At 40.7% G+C, this 24,138-nt stretch overlaps 1 protein-coding gene across 3 annotated transcripts in view; it reads right to left on the minus strand.

Annotated features, from left to right (window-relative positions):
- ST7L (suppression of tumorigenicity 7 like) overlaps positions 1-24,138 on the minus strand; it is a 25,181-nt gene continuing 1,043 nt past the window's right edge. Inside the window, exons 2-17 of one of the 3 annotated variants that reach the window (XR_003989635.1) lie at positions 23,791-23,873; positions 22,534-22,693; positions 21,586-21,640; positions 20,897-21,012; positions 18,883-18,961; positions 17,951-18,105; positions 17,107-17,204; positions 16,415-16,529; positions 14,532-14,604; positions 13,744-13,846; positions 10,594-10,744; positions 10,355-10,447; positions 7,422-7,561; positions 2,261-2,329; positions 1,822-2,043; positions 1-1,337 (exon numbers count right to left, since the gene is read on the minus strand). Coding sequence is in view for 1 of the 3 variants with exons in the window: in XM_030473144.2 (XP_030329004.1) it covers positions 2,276-2,329; positions 7,422-7,561; positions 10,355-10,447; positions 10,594-10,744; positions 13,744-13,846; positions 14,532-14,604; positions 16,415-16,529; positions 17,107-17,204; positions 17,951-18,105; positions 18,883-18,961; positions 20,897-21,012; positions 21,586-21,640; positions 22,534-22,693; positions 23,791-23,873 (1,475 nt within the window). In the remaining 2 variants the exon portion in view is untranslated. Of the gene's footprint in view, positions 1,343-1,521; positions 2,044-2,260; positions 2,330-7,421; positions 7,562-10,354; positions 10,448-10,593; positions 10,745-13,743; positions 13,847-14,531; positions 14,605-16,414; positions 16,530-17,106; positions 17,205-17,950; positions 18,106-18,882; positions 18,962-20,896; positions 21,013-21,585; positions 21,641-22,533; positions 22,694-23,790; positions 23,874-24,138 lie in introns of those variants that run through there. The other 2 variants (XR_003989634.1, XM_030473144.2) reach the window with 2 other exon arrangements.

Raw genomic sequence — 24,138 nt, forward strand, 5'->3', positions numbered from 1 at the left:
AAATCATACAGAGAGCTCCTCCTTCCTCAAGAATTACTGGCACTTGCAGAGAGAGGAAGATTTTCATTACACTGCCTGTTGCCAGCTATACTTTCAGCATAAGCCCATCCCCTTTCTGTTACTGTTATGTCAGGGGAGGACAGTGAAAGAAAGCAGCTCTTGGGATGATACATGGGAGGCAGTGCTTCATTTATAACCCCACACAAATGCTGGAAAATGTTCAACTTTAAAAAGCATTAGGTTGGTTACCTTATGGGCCCCTGCGGACCGAGAAGTGAAATTACATGAACACAACATATCTATTAATCACCACAATGATTCCACAGTGAGAAACAGCCCCAATGACATACATTCAACTGGAAAGAAAGTTGAGAAAATTACCTGCTAGTAGTTAGGCAACTCAAAAAATGTGATAGTACCTTTGTGTAGGGCTCCCCTCTTGACTCATCAATGAATTCAAGTATTTCACTTGGATTAAAGCCCAGTCAATACATACATACAGTGGAGAGTAACAACAGCATTTCTACCTAAACATGTGTGTTTCCTCTCAGCCAGGGTTACAAATAAGCTACACTTACATGAGATGCGTATGCAACTCTCTACCTCATAGCACCTTGCTTACAAGGTAAAGAAGGATTTGGGAAAAAAGAAGGCAAAAAAAAAAATCATTCCCAGTCTTCTGCATCAAGACAGATTTCAGGTCAACTCAAACTGACCTGTCATTGATTGATTTAGGTGTTACTTCAGAGAACAGAGGCTACGGCAAGCTTCTTCCATCCAAAATTGAGAAACTAGAATAATTTATACTGCCTTTGAAAGCAGCCATCAATGTCACGGCTTACATCAATCCTTCACCAAGATCAGTGAAGATTACACATGTAAAATTTCCCTAGTTATCATGGTAAGTATATGTGTTTATCTGTAAAATGTAAGATGATGGCCAACTTTTCCTATGCTCAGAATTAGCATTTCTCCACCAGCCTGTGCTATTTTTATCACTCCCACCTTTAAGCAGCCTTGGTTAACATGACTCTGCCTCCTCAATGCCAAGCAGTGGACCTGAACATGAGAAAGGAGACATTTTCTCTAATGGGGGTCACACCAATTACCTCAAACCACTTGGCTGCCACAGCCATCTTTTCACCTCTGCAGTAAACAAACCCTTGTAGCTGGTCCGTATATGAAGCAATTCCTTTGAAGAGTGCTCCACATCTCTATTCTCTTGAAGTCTTGATATCAACAACGACGATACTTTGGACTAACACTTGAAAGTTCAGGTCTCCCAAAAGACTCCCATGCAGATATCACAACCACTTTTGGCAGTTTCAGAAACCAGCCTGTGCTTCAAAGCAAAGTGGTTTGAAAGACAAAAGATACACAATTAAATTTAAAGAAGTATCAGTGTGAAGAAGTTTATACTTCCATTTCCTTGCGTAACACAAGCTTATAGGACACAAACAAATCTTTGTTTGCACACTAAAATCCAATTTAAACAGACACTTAAGAAAGCAACAAGTTCAATGTGTTAAGAAGCAACCTTTTAATAAAGAAAGTAGAACCATACTTTGCTGTTAACAAATATTTTGAAGGCGGCTTGTAAAATTAAATCTAAGCCAATTATCTGGTGCATCTGCAGCTGAGAAGGAAGTGTCAATACTCCAAACATCTGCTCCGTTTGTGTCCTCTTCTTTCTTACAGAGGAAGTATCAGCTTCCAGTTGTATGATTAACAGAGCAATAAGGTATTGCTCAACAAAAACTGTTTTCTTAGATGATTACAGGCTAAGGCCAAAGAAGACATTCATAAGTTAAGCACCATTACCAACATGGAAGCCTGTCAAAGGTAGGAGTCTGAATAGCACAGCTTTCTTCCTTGCCCCACACATCTAGGGGTCAGCTAACCACCCAGGGTGAGGCTTAGGAGAGCCATCATGGAAAGCACCTCCAGTCACACTGGAGTCAGCTGGTGCCAGAGATGGAACAGCAGGAAGACCTTGATGTTTTCCATAATGGAGTTGAAGGGTGAAAGAGTCATCCCAGAGCACTGGAAGAAATAGAACACAACAACAAATTAGCTCAGTTTCCAAACCAACGTCTTTTCGCGGCTCAAGGTATGAACACAGAACCACCTTGTATCTTTCCCTCAAGGCAACAGAGCTGATGCCATGAAATAGGCTTGTAGTAAACACTAAATATCGGCCAAGACATACAAAAGAAGAAAAATGCCTCTGGAAGCCAGGGCTCCAACCTCATGCACTCACCCTGGTGCGGGCCACTCAGCTGGAAGCCAGAACGCTGGGAGCACTCACAGGCCACAGCACCCGCAGCACCTAGGGAGAAGCAGGGAGGATTAGGACAGTGTTTCTCTGTGCCACAGCTCTTCCAGCTGCCCTCTTCGGTGTGAAACAGGCTGGGGAAGAGGACGGTGTGTTTTCTTGGAAGTTCATGGATTATTTATAGGTCATCAACTCAAATGTGTGAAAACTGAACAGACCATCCACCAAGACCAGTCCGTGCTTCCAGACAGGATCCATATTCTAGATGCCATCTAAACAGTTCCAGAAATAAAGATGAGGCTAAAACAAATGGTGCAAACTCCTCTGCACCTTCTCAACCCATCCCCCAAGTATTCCACTGGGACTTGCGTTATCCTTGCACAAACCCTCTTTTCACAAGGCAGCAATGACAGGTCTCATTTACTTTGAGGGTTTTACTTGGGCCCTCCTGGCTTCTATCATAACCTCAAATATTACATTAAAAAGGCTTTTAAAACATAACATTCAGAGCAGTGCAGGAGCTTTTCACTGAGCTAGCTTCTTCCCTGCCTGCTTGCGTGTGGCACCTTCACATTAAGTGCATGAGTTAAGATGTAGATTAGCAAGGCAAGAAACCTTTGCCCTTGGCATCGACACTCAGCTGTGACAGGAAACTTCAGGCTTTGTTTTGTTCTATGAAGTGTAGAACCACTCATTTCACATCGGAGGGAAGTGCACATCTCCAAACTATACACATTTTCTCTTAGATAAGCAAAAGACTCAAGTGTTTATAAATATGAAAAGTTCAGCAGCTGGCTAAAAAGTTAATTCTCCAGTCTCACTAATGAGCTCTGGGGAAAGTGGCAGGGGGATTTGTTCAGAAAGTAACGCAGTGTGTCACAGAAAGCAGGACTTGCCAGACAGGGCTCTCTTTAGTCCTATTTTCTCTCTCTAGATGAATGCTATCAGCAAAATGGCAAGAAGTCCTTTAACGGGGAGCTATGAACAACAAGAATGAGAAATGTTTTCTTCTAATCATGCAATCATAAAAATAGCCAATTTTTAATATAAGTCCCATGACTTCTTTCTTTGTTGTGAAAATATCAAGCAATCCGTATCAAAACACTTTAGAACACGGACTGTCTTAGGATTTTGTCCAATTCCCTGCACAAGGAAGTTGTTTTCAGTAGGATTTAGCAGGAACACTGCTGCAATATTTTTTCAGTACTTTAAAATTAACTACTACTGGCCTATTCCAGTAGCATGAAGTTTGGACTTAAAGAATGGGACTGACTTGCTTGGAAGGCAAGCATGTTAGCTGTTTTCAGGAACTTCTGAGAAGACTATTTGCAGCGCCTGCTGTCACTCTGCGTCTCTTGCAGAGAGATGCAGAGGGTTTTCTTGAAGGCAGACTTCTTGGTGTCTTCGTAAGAGATTACAGAAGGATTTGGACAAGATGTTACAGAGCTACCCGGTTCTCCACCTATGTAATGATTAGAAAATAAACATTCATACTGAATGGAAAAATGATCAGAACCTTTTGTCTGCGGTTTCAGAGGTTGTTTTATGCAACAGTATTTTTCAGCTTGCTCACTGAACTGCATAAATTATTGCCATCCCTTTTGTGCGCCTCCTCCCTCCTGTCACTAACCGAGGAAATTCTGACCAGCTTCCTTAAGTAGTTGCTGGTTTCTGATGACCAAGAACAGGGTGATTCTCCAAGACATCAGAAATCTGGCTGAAACAAACAGCAAGGCTGAGCTCTTACCCACTGAGAGCAATTGCACTTGTACTGCAGCTGACGTGGAGTTCCCTACCACTGCCTGTGCCACCGCCCCCACTGGCACATCTTCCCTTCATCAGAGAATATTAAAAGTCCTAGTTGCCAGAGAACTGGGAAGCCACAGTTGGCTCTAACTGGATCCATAAATCATAGAATGGTTTGGGTTGAAAGGGACCTTAAAGCTCATCCAGTTCCAACCCCCTGCCACAGGCAGGGACACCTTCCACTAGAGCAGGTTGCTCCAAGCCCCTGTGTCCAACCTGGCCTTGAACACTGCCAGGGATGGGGCAGCCACAGCTTCTCTGGGCACCCTGTGCCAGCGCCTCAGCACCCTCACAGGGAAGAACTTCTGCCTCAGAGCTCATCTCAATCTCCCCTCCGGCAGGTTAAAGCCATTCCCCTTGTCCTGCCCCTACAGGCCCTTGTCCGAAGCCTCTCTCCAAGATTCTTGCAGATGCTCGTAAATGCTAACACCAGCACCAGTCCCTAGTGCTGGGAAACCACCTGTACAAGACCCATCAAACCCCCTCCAGCACCTGGTCCCAGGGCCAGGAGAACGGCACAGGACAGACGCCTTCCAGAAGGATCCGACCCGCGGCGAGTGCCAGCGCTCCAGTCTCTGTTGCTGGTGTATTACGCTGTATACATTGGAACTAGTAAATGCTTCATTGTGATTTTTGGCCACTTGGAATATTTTTAGCAATTTGCCAAGGTTTACCCTGTGATTTATTATGGAGGAAACAAACTCAAGCACTAACAAATGAAAATATGTAAACTCAGACTTTTCAAGTCAATACAAAGGTATTCAGCTTCTTAAAACCCTTTAGAGGCCTGCAGTTTGCTGCAGATTCAATTGCTGGAAACAACAGTTTGCTTAAGAAACAACTGAAATGTAATCTAAGGAGTCACATTTAAGTCACTTTAGAGATTTATAGTGAAAAATTCCATATGCATCATACTTTCCGACTGTCCTTCCTACAGCTCTGTACTGGATTTGTCGAAAATTCAACAGTTCAACAATTTGTAAGAAAAATTTTGTACTGCTTTTTCACTTAGGCCAAGGTATGCCAGGTATCTACCATCTAGAACTTTCTTATCTCAAATCACTATATGTAATAAGTTAAAACACAGTATCATGAAAAAATACATGTAATAATTAAATCCATGGGAAAAAAAAATCATTTAGGAAGCTTAAAGCACTGGAATTACCTGCAAATATAATGCTACATACAGCAAATAATAGTTTTATTATAGTATTATTGGGTAGAGAGGCAGCTGTCGTTAAATAGAAGGTAAACTTCCATTTTCAGTATGAAAATTCAACTAGATGCTAGTACCATATACTTCCAGAACACAACAGTGTTAGCAGCCATCACAGCATTATCTGTAGTTAAAAGACTGAAGCAATCTATGAATAAAATCAGAAGGGTTAGTTTGATTTTGAGTATCATTGTTTCTTACAAGTTTTCTGAATGCCTTGAATACATCAGGAATGGGACCAAGAGTACAATAATAATTATGGGTATTACTGGGAGTTCACATTAATTGCATCTAAAATAGCAGAATAGTGGAAGATGATGTTTGTCAGCTGTCAATCTCAAGAGATGAATACAGAATTCCTTTGTTTGCTGTTTATCTCAACACACAGTTTCCACTTCTACCAGTATTAAACTGGTACAGTGAGTGGCAAGAACCCCTCCGCCTGTGCCAGCCACCAGCGGGACTTGGTTGGTGGAATGATGCAGCAACATGCATGTTTCTTGATCATCTTTTCAGCTGAATAGACACTATCCATCCTTCCCTATAGAAAACAAGCAAAATAAACAGACTGCCAAATGACCAAACCCTGGGAGTCTTTTCCCCTCATTTGGACACGTCACTTGACATTCAAAATGCCATTATGCAAAGCCAACTAACTTGTACAAAGTCTTTTTTTTTTTTTGGTTCAAGAAACCCAGCAGAGAACTTCACCAAGCAATTCTTTGTTAGCATAACATTTGACCTTGTATCTCTTTGGAAATCATACAACTTTGCTAATGCAGTCCTTACAGAATTAATCAAGCAGATAGTTAGACCCTGGTTACTATGCACCCAGCCAATTATGAGCAGCACTGAAATTTGTCACTGGCATGTCCAACTACATTTTCCAACATAAAGATCAACAGAACTGTGTGGAAATGAGGCCCCACTCTCAGACCTGCATGACTTGGACACTGTAGACTAGAATCACTAGCAAAGCCAACGCTTTTAGGAACAAAGTATTCTTAAGCAAAAAGGCTCACCTCCCAGGTCTCCATTACCTGCTGCATTAAACCAGCAAGAAAGCATAATGCCTTTCACCCTCTATTTTGACTAGCAAAGCTAGAAGAAATGATTCATTGAGAGTTCAGAGCTCTTTATTTGCCACTCTGCTCTACAGCATGAGCTCCACAGTTCAATAAAGGGCAAATCTACTGCATGGCTTAGTTTGAGAAGTGGGGAGGGGAAGCTGCCTAGGCAGTTTTCTCCCTCTGTCAAAAGAGACAGCACAGCTTTCAGAGTGCAGGCAAAGAGGACAAGGTTACAGCCAGCAGCAGTGGTAATAGATAAGGAAAAGAAACCCGCAAAAAAGCAGGGCAGAGAGAGGGAGAAAGGAGACGGGCACGGGACGTATCCATAGGAACAAAGAGCTCAACAGCAGACTTATTTAGACACATTTAAAGCAGCCCAGATTAGAAACCTATCTACCTAAAAGCCTGATTGCCATTGTCAAGTCCAATTTCTGTCCTTGAACAAGTACTCAAATGACAGAACTGTGGTCACTGAACACGTCCCTCCATCGAGTAACTGGAACCGGGTGACATATAAACCCACTGGTCTAGTTCCCAGAAGGGAAGTGACAGCTAGCTAACTGCTGAACCCGGCTGGAACTTAACAGTTACTTTACCACTGCTCCCATCCATTCCATTCACATCATGCTACTAGTTTCCAATGCTCAGCAGGAGACCTGTTTTTTCCTGCAGCCCAGCCTGCCTTTTACTCACTTCTCAAGATCTCCAGTCAAGAAATGTATCTGAGGCTCTCACACTGCAGTCTTGACTTCCATGAGAATAAAATCCATATTCGCCACAGTGTTCTGTGCCAGCATTTCTCTGAAATGCTGTTCCCTCACCATAAAAGTGCAAATTAAAGCCCTGCTATGTTATAGTAACAGTCAGCATCTTGCCAAAACAGACGTTTTGCTCAAATTTCAACAAGTATTGGTCACTAATGAGATTCTTACAAAAGGAGAGAAAATGATTCATGCCCAACAAGCATGAGACCAACTAGAACGTTCTTTACCATGGGCCTCTTAAGTCCCAAACATGACAAAAATGTCCCAAAAATGACAGAGAGAATACTCACAGCTTTAGCAAAAATGACCATCAGCTCAGGGAACTGGTGCGTGAGGAGGGCAAGCATTGCCGAAAAGGAACACAGGCCTGCTGTGAAATGGATGAAAAAGGGAAGCTCCTTCTGTGGGTACACGGAGACTTCGTGAAATGCTGAAAGGGAAAATGGAGAGTATCAACATTTCATAATCAAAGACAGTTTTCTGAATTACTTACACAGTCTTGTACCTCGAGGCTTTCAGAGGGAGTAAATGTGGACTCAAGACTATTGTGCAGCACATGTTAGGTCCCAGCACTTCCCAAACTTTTTCCCCTACATTAAATTCTTCATTAGTTGGAACTAGATGATCTTAAGGTCCCTTCCAACCCTAACCATTCCATGATTCTATGACTATTAATAGTCACTACATCTTTCTCTTCCCGATCTTCTTTTTCACTTGCATGGGCTTTATTTTTGAAGCATTTCATCAGGCTTAGTTTTTGGTACCTACTCTTTCAACAGGACACAGGGAAGAACTGTAAAATTCACAAGCTGTCCAAATTACCTAAACCAACTGAAACAATTCAGGTGTTTCAAGCCTCTGAAGCATTAATCCTGCTACCTGAAGAGACCAGCACTTCTCCCCACCCTGTAAGAAGCTCGGCAAGTACAAAACAACCATCATGTTGTATATACAAGGTAGCTCCTTAATACTTCTCACAGATTCCTGCTTGGTAGGCTACAGTAAATTGTTTCAGAGCAGCTGACAGAGCAGACCTCAAAGAAAACACTACCAGGACCAGGTTATAAATTCTGCACATAGCAGCTCCTTGCAATTTCCAATCCATGGTAACAAAATCCAAAGAAGGTGATTAGACAGGCTAAGGACTGGCATCTGGAGCTTTCAGCACTCAAGACACTACTACTGGTTACTAGCTGAGGACCCGTGTGTGAATTTGCAATTACTGGCTCGGAATACCTGCAGCTCTGAATTTTTATCCAGTGATTTTAAGGAGTTTTTAAATGAAGAAAAGAAAAAAAAAATAGTTTCTATAGACATAAGTAGTTCTGAGAGGGCAGCATGCTGCTTGAAAAACTGTGCTTAAAATCTAACAAAAGCCTCAAAATTTAAGCAAGCCCTTTCATAAAACAAGAAAATACAATTATATTAATTTTTAAACTGAAGTCTGAGGAGGAAAAAGACACTTCACCCTCCCAGCTGTTGTTCCTGAATGCTGGCACATAATAAGCTTCCATTTTAAGAGCAAGCCCAGCAGCAGTGGTTTGTGCTCTTGCAACTCGTTAATGGCCAAGTGCTTGGGTTTTGGTTTGCTTTTAAGTATATGATTTTGGAGCACAACTAAGGAAAACATTTGGAGTTCTGTGTCTAATGCCCATCAGACATGTTTAATGTTCTCCCAGAGACTATCAGTTCACCTTAATATGCAACCAGCCCTGCTAGGCCACCGTACAGGTGATAGTAACTCACTTCTCTACTGCACAACCAGAAAAACCAATTGTCTACCATGTAACACTCTTACACTCTCATACTATGTAGAAGTCACCTGATTTTTGAAACATGGAGCAATATAATTTAGGAAAGGTCCCAACATAAAAATAAAAACCAATAGGAAGGATTCTTTTTGCACTAGTTTTTTCCTACATTGAAAAATTAAAATCAAATCCAAAATCGATAAGGACAACTAAAGATAATTCTGTGTGTTCGGCCACAGAACTGGTACCAGTCAGACCAATACAGGATTTGTGAATCACTGATTTGGTCAACATTATTTTAAATAGATAAAGTAAAAAAAATAAGTGTCAAGATTTCTCGAGGAAGTTCTGTAATAAAAGTGTTAAGATGATTTTATTTATGGGGAGGTTTATATTTAAAACATAACAGGAATGCGTGAGTGATCCTGTTGAAATAGCTGCATGTGTTGGTGTTCAATTATGCTGGGAAGTCTACAATTTAGGGGTAGTTGCTAACCAAGGAATTCCTTGTGCAATATCCTGCATAAGTGAGAAATGAGTAATTTAAAGCAGTCTGGGGGCAAATTTAAATTACACATTTTAAATATAACTTCAGGCTTTTGAAACAGAAACAAGTATGTGTAGTTTTCCTTTCCACAGCTGTGGTCTCAGTGGTTCTGCTGGTGCTTTAGCAGTAGCCCTTTTCAGTCCCATGGGACTTGTGTTTCTTCATGATGTAGAAGTCTGCCCCAAAGGAATTCTATTAACATGTACAATTAACAATCCAATTCTGATCTAAGTTAATGCTATCTTCCTAAATCTGATGAGCACAGGCCCCACTGATTAGTCTGTCTGCCTTACCTAAAGAAAAAATAACATGTAGGCTCATCATTGCACAAAGTAATCTTGAAGTAATAAGCAGCTGGAGAAGACTTACTTTTCAGTGTCAAGTGTTACTATAAATCCATAAATACATACATGGATAAAAAGTTCCAGGAAGCAGACAAATATGTACCAAGGAATTAATGACAGAAAGCAATATGCTGTGAAGCTGAGATTAACCAAGGATTCTCTGTATGATCACAGACAAGTTCTGCTAGACGCCCAACTGCAGGGCTGGAATCATGCATTTATTCCTTGCTAAAAGGAGACAGCTCCTCTACAACGGCAGTCAAATCCAAGATTTCTTTTAAAAGAAATTTAAAGAACTGGTCCACTTTGCCATTCTCAAAGTTGGCCAAACTTGGTCTGAATGTACCACACACAGATTTCATCTCTGAAGGACTTGTGCTGTTACAGAATCAAGCTAACATTTACCACACATGCATGTCAAGTGCTTCAGGATCGTCTGGGAGGGACAGCAACAAATAGCTGAATCCCCTCCACAGGAAGCTCCAACTAAAAAATCCACAGTAAGGTAAATACAGAATACCACAAACTGAACATGTCCTTAGCTTGTGTTTTATTATCATTACTGCTTAGAAACCACTTACTTGGCAACAGTTCTCTGTCTGCTGTTTCTGTGCAACTGGGATAGGGATAGAAAAGATGACCTTTCTCTAATGGGTATGGGATCATCCTAAATGCTGAAAAAAAGAGTGAGTGACATTAGATCTGTATCTAAACCAAGCGACTGGCTTCTCACAAAGAGAACCAATCGTGTTGGAGATGAATACAGGCAGAGAGACTAGTCTACTGTACAGAACAAAATAAAACAAGGAGAGATACTTACTGCCTTCCCATGTGCAGTGTAGCAGATTCAGAGCCCCTTCTATCCTCTTCCAATGCTGGAGGTGAAAAAAAGCGTAAGCTACTGCCTCACTGTCCCCTCGCTTCAGAATATGCTCTGGAGGTAGCACCAAGCTTTTCATTTCTAGTAAATACTGAAAGTAAGAAAGGAAAGCACTCTTAGTTACATGGAATATTCAATAATTTTGAATTGTGAAACATAAATGATCATTTTAGGCATAACTGAGCATCTCACGGGGGCCAGCTTCTGCCTGTTGAAGAACCAGCCCCATCCCACCATGGGGAATTGAAAACAGCAAAACACGCACTGCATCTAAGACTCAAATTGGGGTTTTCACGCACAAAGTATCAGGAAAAAAACCATGCATCTTCAGTAAGGCAAAATAAAAATACATTCTCGTGTACTATACATAAAAGTGTAATGCTGCAGGTACAATACCAATGGGCTACAAGTTTAGGCTACTAACAACCAAACCACCAAGGTTATTTTTGCACATCATTTCATCACCCAGAGTTTCAATGTGGGAGACTAAATACTTGTTAGCTCTCAAGTATGAGGAGCAAACCAGAAAGTGTCAGTTGCGCTAACCAAAGGCATAACAACAAACCAAATCCAGGAAAATCTTGGTTTCATGTGGTTTTGCTGGACTACCACAAAGTATCTCTTCATTTCAGGCTTTTTCGATTTCAGCCTTGTCCCTCCTCCATCAGCAGAATAGCTGCTGCACAGCAGGGTCAGGGAACACAAGGATTAATCATTTTCCATTTCCCTCGAAACACAGGACGTGCAATTTTATTTTCTCATAGCTATTAAAAAGAAGGACAGGTATTCATTTGAATTTAGCTTTTAAAACCTGATGAGTAATTTTTACAGGAATAAAATGACTCTAGTATGTACCTGTGAGTTGTTCTTCCCTACCATGTAGTGTCTCACTGAATCACAGCCAAAGTTAATCCACATTCTTTGATCAATGTAGCTGGCAATTCCTTTGACTGTCTCCCAAAGTGTAAGAATGCAGCTAACTCGCCGATTTATTTCAGCAGATGCCACAAACTATGAGATTATTTACTAATCCAGTTTGAGGACTTAACTTTTCCCATTCAGATTCTTGAAGGAATGTAGGAGGGGTTATGCCCTAGCTAAATAAAGCACATTTACTGCCTGGCTAGGTTCTTCTCTTAGTGCCTTGGGCCTGCACTCCAGAGGGGAATATTCCTGCTAATCCCCTCTAATCCTCTTCAATTTTTTTCTTTTTAATTTATTTTTGTTTAACAAAGTGAAGGATCACTCACACTGGGCTGCTGTGGGAAAATGGTCTCCAATATCTGACCCTTGACCTGACTCCTCATCCTCTCGCAGTGCCCACATCACTACTAACCACACATAGTGGTGGGGATGAAGCCCCACTGCAAGTATTGCCACAACATGCCAGTGCGTTGGCTGTCTCTGTGCCCACGTTACCCATAAACAGCAAAATTCCAGAGTCTGGCAGGTTTTCATGTCAGTGTTCAACCATAAAACAGGCAAAGTCTCGCTGCTGAAAATATCTGGGGATTTGCAGATTTGAGAAAGTCTTTATATGCAATATAAAATCCTAAGATCTTCAGAAGATGATTGGAAAAGATTGTTTCCTACATGACCAAAATGTAGTTACAGATTTCTAAAGTGAAAAAGCTCAGGAGGACCAGATCTCTACCACTGTAAAATGCTTTCCTAACTTGCCAAACAAAACCCATCCTTGTAAAAGCAGAACTCAGAGCAAAGAGAAACAAACATTATTTTCCTTATGCAAAATGATGTTATGAGCAAAGACAACCACTTTCACCAGATGCAAGAAGAAAGGGATTTCAACTTTATATACTCTTTTATTTTTAGTCCATGGGACAGAACTGACTGCAAATTCCAAACCCAGACTTTTTTCCCCACTAGTCCACTGACTGTGCTTGCACTATGAGCATTTCAGAGCTCTGGATAGCCAGCAGCAATAAATTCCTGCCCTGCCATCTAATAAACTCATGTTTCAAGGCAATACTGTAATAAAAATCAATCATGAAGATGCCTGGATAGGTACAGAATCAGAAGAGAAGATCAAATTGCTGAAACCTGGACTCAATTTCTGTGATTGTCTATAGGTCTACAGAATACATTTTGCTAATAGCCTGTTTGAAATGGTATCTTCACTTCTTTTAAAATGTATATGAAGCTCCTGAAACAACTGGAGGATACACAAAATAAAAGCACTTTTAGATAACGATAATGCGTTATAATCTTCTTCCCCTAAAGGCAGAGGCTAAAGAAAAATCTGTCTGAGACTGTCTGAAATGAACTTGCCACGCTCTTGATCAGTCATGCACACAAGCAGCAATTTCTCCCAGCAATTAGCTTTCTCAGTGCACATTCTATTAGATTGGACAGGCAGACAGAATAGAGCAGCTGGATAATTCCAGCCCTCCCAGCACTGGTCACTGGGACTCCGTGATCATTTGGAGGGGATTAGGTCCAGGACTAAGCCAACCTTCTGCATTCAAGGTTTCAAGCTGAACACATCACCAATGCTAGTACAGTAAAAAGCAACATAACATTTTATTGTCACCCAAGAGAATCTGTATCTTGGCCACTTCAAGTAATGCCAGTAATTACATTACAGCCTGCAGCAACACCGATTCTGAATCTTGCTGACACGTGGATGAAGAAACTAAGTGACTGTAGATCTCTGCATAAGCTGAGTCCTGAAGCCATGCGTGGAAACACAGCAGAAAAGAGTGTTTTGAAATACTGTGAGTGGTTATTGTTTAGAGAACTTGATTTGGCTTCAAGGATTTTAAATATCTGAATTTCTATGTATTAATGCTTACCCTTACCCAGTAAAGGGCCTTCAGTAACAGATTAATGGATTTTGCGATGAGTTAGAAAATTCTGAGTTTATAAAAGCACCTGTTTGATCATCACCTATTGCAAACAACTAATTCTGGCCACCAAACATTTATGACATAAATGCTGATGCGTTTAACTCTTCAGTGGCTGGAGCTACAACCAACCCAAGGGAACATGGGGACAAAAAGGCAATAATATAACATTACTTCTTTCAACAGACAATAGGAAATGGTCCAATAGGAAATAAAATACTCCTACCTTTGGAACATGAGGGTTAAATTCCACAGCTCTGTGAATTGCTTCCACAGCATTAATTTCTGCTGTACTGAGCCCTCTTTTGGAGGCAGTTTCTGGGGAGAACCTGAAAGGAAAAACCCACACTGAACAGAAGTAATAAATAATAAATGCTAACCAGGTGTTGATTTGCATTGTAAGCTTGGAGTTCATTAAAAATTGGCTGATTTATCAGGAAAGATAAACAAACCCTTCTAGGAGACAAATGTTCATGTTCATTTAGGTATCCTGACTGTCATCCACGCCCATATGACAAAGTTTTGTTTAACTTTTTGAAACTGCATGTCAATCATGTAAGGTAACTTAGTGCCCAGTCATTCATATCCCTGTTACAGCATCACCTACTCAGAGGTAAAGCTAGAAATCAGCTGTGCAAACAGACCAGGATGAAAGTGAAATGCCAACATGAACTATCACAACCATCCTGCACCCAATCCCCGAAACAAAGAACTGCTGAACATCACAAGCAAGATGCTGAACACAAGATTGATACAAAAGCACACGCGTGTACACGGGCTCTTGAAAAACATCTTCACCTGTATTAACTTTATGGATGCTTAAAAGAAACTTAAAATTACATTTTAACTACACACACACATACGTATATAGAAATACACTTAACTTACTCTTAAAAATATAACTGCTACATACTGGAATTAGACCTTTTTAATTCACAGACTTTTTAAATTCATATTTACAGTGTAACCCAAGATTAGCAACAAACCACTGTTTTCACAAACATGCTTGCTTACCTTTCTGAAACAGCCCTGGCTTTTAACAGGGCTGCTGTGTAACATATTGCTGCTGACTTTGGAAGACTGATATCTATGATAAAATAAAATAATAAAGCTGTAAGATTCTAAGGCAAGACAAACATTTTAAACCCACATCCTTTGAGCTTAAAGGTTTTTACTTGGGTGTACCAGACAATGAATGGAACATCTGGAACATTTCAGCTAGGATGAGAAACTTTGCATTTCTTTGCAGTGTCTCCCTTCTGCTTACCAGTCGGATTAACAACTCAGAGTCATAGTTAGGTGGTAAAGAGTAATTTTTTCTTCTTAATGTACCAAAACATTGAAACTGAATATAAAGAGATATGTATGTATAAATACACACTTAAGAATGGTGTGATTTTCCTGTATTAACCCAAGGAGGTTTAACATAAGCTTCTATTCTTTACCTATACTGCAACTGTGCATTAACAGCGAGTTTTACACAATACTAAAAGAGAGACTGACTTGAAGCTGACCAAAAAGTTACACTACTGACAGGTAGACAAATTTTACTGAAGATGCAATTTCCATTCGTTTCCAGTTCCTTGGGGAAAAATTCTTTTAGTTGTAGCTTTTTGTAGAATATCTGAGGCCAAGTCTGAGCTGACAATTATAGATTAGAAGGTTAACACGCCACAGTACAAGTTTACTTTAAAAGCAGACAAAGTCTGGGGTCTAATTCCCAAGTACCATGTTGTGTACAGTCAGATGGTTCTTGCTTTTTTTTGTAAATCCCATCCTGGGCTTGTCCATCACTTACTAGAAGTCTGGCTGTCGTGTCAAGCAAAACACAGGGGTGCTACAGAGTCTGAAGCTCATACTCATTTTTCCAGATGCTTAGAAAAAAAAAAAAATCAGCATCCTTTTCCTAAGAAAGTGTCACAATTTCTGATTTTAACATAAAGAACCACCAGGAAATAAGGAAATTGTTTTATTAAATTAATAGGAATCCACACAGAACACCACAGACAGTCGAGTAATAGGAGCAGGCTGCTAGGGTGGCCACGCACAAGAGGCCCAGGATTTGGGCAAGAATATCCTACTTTCAATTCCCTGAAGCAATAAAGAACAGACATAAGAGAGAACATAGCAAATGCTCACAGGCAGGGAACAACTGCCACAAAATACTGCATCTGTGTTCCTCCGTTCTGAAGGTGATTTAAGGGACAGCTTTGACAGCAGCACTTACAATGTGGGCATTACCTAGGTGGCAAAACTCTGAGGACAATAAGAAAGTAAGTACATATTTTAATAACCTTTATCTAGGCTTGCGCAGCACCCAAAATGTATTAGCTGAGATGGAAAGTGAAAACAATCTCCTGCCATTTAATGGACCAAAGCTTGCAAACCACTAATCTCAGGCACACAGCACGCTTGCATGTTACTAATCTCTGGTGAGCAACCTCAGTGTTACAGAATCACGAGGCCAAACCTAGAAGATAACAGAAGGGAAAACTACCTGTTCCAGCTTATATACAGCAACTACTATGGGGGCTATGTGCTGACTGATAAAAGGCTGATGAATTTAGGCATAATCAGGGATGTAGAAGAGATTAAAAAAATTACAATATCCTTCAATTGAAGCAGAGTCAGCTTGGAGATTTCTTTACAGATCAGAAGTCACTTAAAAACATAAAACATAATTTGTGTGGCATTCAGCTTGCCTACATTTGACCTCATTGTTCAAAAGAAAAAACTTAACTTGGACTCTGGAACTGCCTATTTGTTGCTGATGAAGCAAATCTACTCACCTAGCTGAGCTCAGGGGTAGACATCTGCTTCTGGACAGGCACACCTTGCCTTCCTCACCTACACTCTTACATGGAAACACCACCATTTCCCCAACAGACATCACTTACCATCATACTTTGCTAAAACTGCTTGGACATCTGCATAAGCCTGTAACTCCAGCAGTGCCTCCAGGAGGTTTTCATGAATATTGAGCATGCTGAGAAGTGGAAACTCTTTCATTAACTGCAAATCAATACAGAGACATAAATTAAGCACATGCAGAAATGCGCCTGAATCCCTGAAATACTTTACAGAAATCAGTACAACAATTTAAGCTTTTTCAAGGTTCTGTTCCTTCAAATTGTTAGAAACTGGCACATAAGCAGCATGAAAAGAATCACATCATTTCTATCTTAGTTTTTCCCTATATTCACCTGCTGGAAAATAAGTAGACTGAGGCTCACGCAACACACTCTCAGCCCAAATTTGCACAACTCCCATAATGAGTAATATGAAAAAAGAACTTATGATACACCTGGGGCAAGTGAAAGAAAAATTGTGAAGTCTAAAGCTGGCTATTTTGACAAGTCAGAGTCAAGCATGAAGCAAACTGGACAGCAGAAACATATGACATTATGTAGTTTAAAACTGACATGTAGGAACAAAAATCCATGTTCTCAAGAAATCATCAATCACAATGTACAAATCTCATCAGAAGAGAACTGAATTAGATTAATTATGATACCTAGAAAAGAACATTAAACAATCAATTTGGACAATGTGACAAAACAAGTTGCTCATTTTTTACATTTTCACTTACATCTCTCATCATTTTTACTGCCTCTCGTATTCTTCCAAGTTTTCTTGCACACATAGCCAGTCTCCTTTTCACATATACTAATACATTGGTGTCTCTTCCTGACAACAAAGATGGAAAAATTTAGGCTATCAATTTCAATCCTTCCCTCTCTTTCCCTCTCTCAAAAACTCCAAACCACCCAAAACCCCACAGCCTTCCCTGTGAGGGTGCTGAGGCGCTGGCACAGGGTGCCCAGAGAAGCTGTGGCTGCCCCATCCCTGGCAGTGTTCAAGGCCAGGTTGGACACAGGGGCTTGGAGCAACCTGCTCTAGTGGAAGGTGTCCCTGCCCGTGGCAGGGGTTGGAGCTGGATGAGCTTCAAGGTCCCTTCCAACCCAAACCACTCTGGGATTCTATGAACCTTTTTCATAACCACATGTAAAAGCATAAAGTAAGTACTACCGCTAACCCAAGCAAGGCCCATCTAGACCAATGGCAGCAACTTTTGACTAGGATAAATGAGAAAAAAAATCTCTTTTTTTCTAAAAATGTTGGGTAGAATAAAAGCAGATGCTACTGACACACACTAATTGCTTCTCTAATTTGCTCTACCTATCCATCTTTCCAAGAAATAATGTACTGAGCTCCAGCAAGACAACCCATGATGAATACAGAGCGTAACTGCCACTGCTTAAGATTCATTCAGGTGCTACAGAAGATCCCATAGCATGTCATGCACAAGCATGGCTAAAATAGTAGGAACTCCATCACTGAGCAGGGAATCAAACTAGAATCACTAATTGTAACTTTAATTTTCCATTTCTGCTCACACAAAACCAAGAGTTATGTGGTTCAGAAGTCCTTACTCAGCTGTGCTTCATGCTGGGGACTTTGGGAATGGCAGTTCTGAGACTTCCTGTAAATCATTTCTCCTGCTTTCAGAGCCTGCTTGAAATACTTCTCAGCATCCACAATAGTTGTTGCTTCTTCCTCAGCCAGGAGGACATATGCAGTGGCACAACTGTAATAAGGAAAAAAACCACTAATTATTCTAAGGCACAAAGTTTAGTATTTTTTAAGTGTTAGAAGCATTAGAACTGGGCAGTTTTCACTGATGTTTAGCATCAAAGCACTAACAATATTCAAGTACCAAAACATTGCCTTGAGTTCAAATGGTGAGTGTCAGGAAAACAGGAACCTTTTCCATGTTACAGAACACACATTTGGAGAAAGAACAAAAGAGTAACAGCAAGTGAAATTATTTTCCTTGAAATATTAAAAATGCTCTGGCAATTGTTGGGAGAGGGTTTTTGTGGTTGCTTTGCTTTTTTTAAACCAGGACATAGACATTTTACACAAAACCAACAAGACTACATAAAAAACAGACCACAGAAGTGTGTGGAATTGTTTGGTTTGTGTTATAAGTGTGTTTCCAAATCCCCCACACGAGTGACATTTGTGAACTTCCAATATAGTATTAGCACAATGCCACCTCTGAAACACTTACGACCTCTTCTTCAATTGAGACTGTTCCACATCTGAATAACATTTCTCATTGGTTATTGCTACTGATACAAAGATTAAACAAAATCTTTTCCAAGAAAAGGGGGTAACAAAAACTATTTTTTAATAGAATGGTTCAATACTTCAGTGCAACTGGCAGCCCATGTACAATTCTCATAGTCCCCCTTAAGCTATTCAGAATTATCAGAACACAAAACTGACAGCGTGCTCAGTATCACTCCATTTAATCTTTCCCACTAGAAATACAACAACTGAACTTATACTCTAAACTTACTCATTGTTCAACTCTAAAGCTTGATATGCTGCCTTAATCCGAGCTTGAGGGTTTCTCTCTCGCCACGCTTTCTGCATAACTGTTGGAAAAATATTGAAAGGTTGATGAGGGACAGAGACAAACACCTGAGAGCCAGCAGAGGTGACACTGGCTGCTCTGTGGCAGCTCCACAGTAACGTTCACTTCCATTCTGCAAATTCCTCTTTGCTATATGACTGGTACAGAGGAGAGTAAACAAGAGTCTGAATTCCACAAGCAGCAGTCTTGCAACTTCTCATCCTGCTGGAAACTTAGTTCCAGAAAGCAACACTACCAGGAAGATTATTCACTGCCCATGTAAGAACTCCTACACTGAGAGCAAAGACAGCTTGCACAACCAGGCAGATGTACAATTTCTACACTGCTACAGATTTTTGGAAACACTTCCCCAGACTTGCTGAAAGCTTGGCAGGAGCAACTGTTAAACACGGGTTCTTGCACGGACCTGCACAGAGTTTTAATTTAAGCTTTCAAAGAGAACTTCAAAGGAAACAGGGATGGAGTGTGCTGTGTCTTGCACAGGTATGGTTTCATACTTAAGGATTTAGACAACTACCAGATCACAAAGGGTTAAACTATTGGTTTTTAAATTCATAGAATCCCAGACTGTTCTGGGTTGGAAGCGGCCTTAAGGCTCATCCTGTTCCAACCCCCTGCCATGGGCAGGGACACCTTCCAGTAGAGCAGGTTGCTCCAAGCCCCTGTGTCCAACCTGGCCTTGAACACTGCCAGGGATGGGGCAGCCACAGCTTCTCTGGGCACCCTGTGCCAGCGCCTCAGCACCCTCACAGGGAAGAACTTCTGCCTCAGAGCTCATCTCAGCCTCCCCTCTGTCAGGTTTAAACCATTCCCCCTTGTCCTCTCCCTACATGCCCATATCAAAAGCTCTTCTCCAGCTTTCTTGTAGAGGCCCTTTTAGGTATTGGAATGCTGTTACAAGGTCTCCCCTGGGCCTTCTCTGCTCCAGGAACATTTGAGTTGCAAATTCAAGATATACTACAATAATTTATCGCCTTATCAGAATGTGTTCTAGGAAACAATCAAAAAGGGTGAAATTATCTATTCAAAAGGGTCACTTGAATTGCAACTTGATTTCAAAATCAGTCAGATAAGGAGCAAACAAAAGTTCAGTGGAATGACTCTAAACCCTTTCCCACTATGCTTCCATTAGGGAAAAATGGAAATCCCAAACTGAAACTTCTAAGCAAAAGAAAAACAACATATTTGGAGCTACCACTTTCTGTGCAGAACTAACAGCTTTCACCCTAAATCTGGAGTTCTGAAAGAACTCCAAAACTCATAGAGTTACGTATCTGGCCTATCTCAAGTACGATAAGAAAACTGAAGAATCTATACATGTTTCTTTTGGAACAAAACCTTCTGCTGTCCAGTAAGAATAACGTGGAAAAATGTTTGAGTTTTCTTTTGGAAACAAAATATTAGTCTTGGCTTAGGGAGCGAGACAATACACTCCATTTTGTGAAACAAAAACACATCGTTCATGTCAAGCATGTCACAGCCAGCTGACAAGTAACACTTCTCCAGCTTGACAAATTGACAATGGTTCACACCCAGCCTGACAATAACCAGGTAGAGAACGTTTTCTGCACTGAACATGTGGAACACAATGAAAGAATCCTGCAGACTGCATTATTCATTACTGAGGTTTAAATAAGACATCTCTGGCTGTTGAGAATACAATCCAGGTTTTCAATATTGTGTTGTTAACTATTTGAAAAGCGCGAGATCTTAAATTAAGTCAGGAACCTGACAGCCTCCAAGTTAGTAGAGAAAGCACATGGCAAAAAAACCCCATCTTTTCACTAAATACATCTATTAAACCTCGTTAGTAATTGAGAAAAGCTATCATTTCACAAAGCATTTCACACAATAGCTTGTGCTATGGTCAGTATACATTAAATACCCACTTTACACTCTCCAGCAGTCAGATACCTCATGCATATGACACTGGTACCTGTATCTGAAGGCCGAAGGGCGTCTGTATCACACGTGAAAAAGTTCTGATGATCTTGAGCAGACAAATTCATGTCGTAGTAGGTAAGAGGCTCCTTCCCAGTCACCCACATGTATCTTTAACAGGAGAAATCTCAGTAAGAGGCACTCCTAGTAAATAGCAATGCTGATATCAAGGGGGTATTGATATGCCTAACAACTGAAGCTAGTGCAGGAAAATTCTATTAATAAAAGACTGGAGCTACTAACCAGAAGTTTCAAGTACTACTGTCCCATAATCTGTACAAGTTGGAAAGTTCTAACCAGCCTGGAAACTCGCTTCATAGGAAGCAGCTTTTCCTATGAAATAACACAAGGAGACTTATAATACAACCACATCAGTTTAAAAAAGAGAATTTAAATTCAAAATCACTGTCTCAACCTCTGAATAAAGCTTTTCCTCCTACTTTACTCTCTCTCCAAAAAAAAAAAAAAAAAAAAGATGTAATAGTAATATTTGCATTCTTAACATTGAAACTGCCAAAACTTGGATAGGTGCCTTTTAAACACAGGATTGGCATCAATCACCACTATAATCCTGCAGGTCTCCAGCTGCCTCCTGATATTACTAGTGCGAGCTCTGCATAGAAGTCATGCGTATGCCCCCAATTAATTTTAACAACACGCAATGGCAAGTAGGGTAATAAATACCTGCTGTACTCTGCCCCTCTGAAAAGATTGAGAGGATTTCGCCACACTTTGCACTCTGTGGAAAAAAAAAACACAACTTTTTAAATTAGGAGTCCAGGCAACACTCCCTTGACTTTGAAATGCAGGAATGCAAATGCAGATTTACTTTCTAAAGGTGCTTTAATTGTATTGTTACACAACCTGAACAGAAACATATGATCTTCTTTATAAACTTCTGCTATCCCATAAATATTTTTGCTTCCCAACATTGCAGGGGTATGAACCACATGGTGGAAAGATCAAGCATTGTCATTTACTTTCATGCAATATTTATCTTGCACATATTCAGAATAGAAAATACCTCATGTTACTGAAACAGTTTTAACTAAATGGGCAAAATATTTTAATCATATTTTTAATAATGAACATTTTAGATCAAAGACACATTATTATTTATCATAGAATGTTTTGGGTTGGAAAGGGCCTTAAAGCTCATCCAGTTCCAACCCCCTGCCACAGGCAGGGACACCTTCCACTAGAGCAGGTTGCTCCAAGCCCCTGTGTCCAACCTGGCCTTGAACACTGCCAGGGATGGGGCAGCCACAGCTCCTCTGGGCACCCTGTGCCAGCGCCTCAGCACCCTCACAGGGAAGAGCTTCTGCCTCAGAGCTCATCTCAATCTCCCCTCTGGCAGGTTAAAACCATTCCCCTTGTCCTGTCCCTACAGGCCCTTGTCCAAAGCCCCTCCCCAGGTTTCTTGCAGGCCCCCTTTTAGGTATTGGAAGATTTTGTTTATTGGAAGATTTCATTTACTTTTACCATTATGAATAAGCATATTGTAAGATGTGGGCCTTCATCCAGTTCTTAGAAGCACTACGGTGCTTCTACTACAAAGCCATTTAAAAGCCAGTTCATGCCAACCAGCAACCCTGCAGCTTAAGGAGAACTGCTGGGACACATCAGCAATACCTGGCATGTTCTGCCTGCTCGTCTCACTCTCTCCAGCAGAGAATGCTGCTGGTGCTGGAGGGCTGTTTTCTGTCCCGCCGATGAGGGGCCTCAGATGACTCACAGAAACCTGCTCGATGAAAGATGTGCCGTACTTTCGGAAATGCCACCACTCAAACACCTGTCACAGGAGGAAAACACACCAGAATTTCCCTAGGTGACACCCTTCCAACAAACATCAGAGATGAAGAGCCAGCTGGTCACAGCTGGTACATCCCCTTGCAAATGACTGTAGATGGAACTAATCTGCTTACAAATTAACACCAATTATTTTGGCCTGTCTTGTCATGCAGGATCACCCACATAACATGAAAGAGACTAAAAAACAACAGTAAAATTTTAGTCAAACCTATGTTCCTCCCTCCCCAAGTCATTAGAATAATGCCTAAACCCTTTCAGTTGGGTTGTGGTTGGAACCGGATGGGGAAGCCACAGCTTCTCTGGGTAACCTGTGCCAGCGCCTCACCACTCTCACAGGGAAGAGCTTCCTAAGATCAAATCTAAACCTACCTTCTAATATCTAACCTAAATCCTTCAACCAAGCCCCAAGCAACACTACTGACTGCAAAACAGTTGTGTCTGCCACATAAGACACTTTTTGTTTTTAATGGTGGCTACAAGAAAACCTTACCTATGAAACAAATTTTGCACATTCTGGTAAATAGGTTTAACTGATGTGAAGAGACATTTTCTTTAGCTTCTAATACTGAAATAGAGATTAACCTAAAAGATTTGCATGTAGCACCATGCGTTTAGATGATCCTCACTGAATTGTTGCTTCATTTTCAGATCGTTACATGATGACACATGCACAGCACCACCACCCCCTGAATTACTGTGGGAAGCCAATCAATCAACCAGCTGGTTTAAGGGAGATATAGATCTCAGTGTTTTCTTTACAGAGAGAGGCCTGCAGAGTTTGCATGTGTTTGTTGCATTTTTCATCTATCTATGTATATACACACACCTGTGCACATACATATAGACATGTACCTCGTTAAAACAAGTACAAGTGATTTTCCTTAGACTCACCCTAATGTACAACACACACAGCAAAACAGTAGTACATCAGAGAAGATACTAAACAAGTTCCTTCCTAGTACAAAGGCACCCTCTAGAGTCTGACCAAAAAAGAGCTGATTGCATTGACCCTTAATGAAGGCATTTTAGAGGTGTTAAAAGTTGTCTAAAAGAAAGAAACAAACATGGACTACTTACAAATATCAGTCCAGATATAAAAGATGAAGTCACTGTAAGGGCAAAGTAGAATTTTGGAGTCAAAGTGCTTAAGAACACAGTCACTGTTAAAAGAAACAGAAACAAAGGCTTTACAAAAGAACTGAAAAACAGAGGCTTTTATTAAACAATGCCAAACGAAATATGCAAATTACAATATGGCCCTAGTAGCTTTAAAGATGTTCCTTTGTTAGAGAGTTCTTGCCATCTATTATTATTTCTTGCTTGTAACCATCTATTATTACAGAGAAGTAGGTTATATACCCAATCTAAAAAAAATTCAGTGTAAATTCTTAGAGCAGCCGATGGGTTCAACCACATCACAGCTGC

This window comes from Strigops habroptila, chromosome 18 (genome assembly GCF_004027225.2).
Source record: "Strigops habroptila isolate Jane chromosome 18, bStrHab1.2.pri, whole genome shotgun sequence".
Lineage (NCBI taxonomy): Eukaryota > Metazoa > Chordata > Aves > Psittaciformes > Psittacidae > Strigops > Strigops habroptila.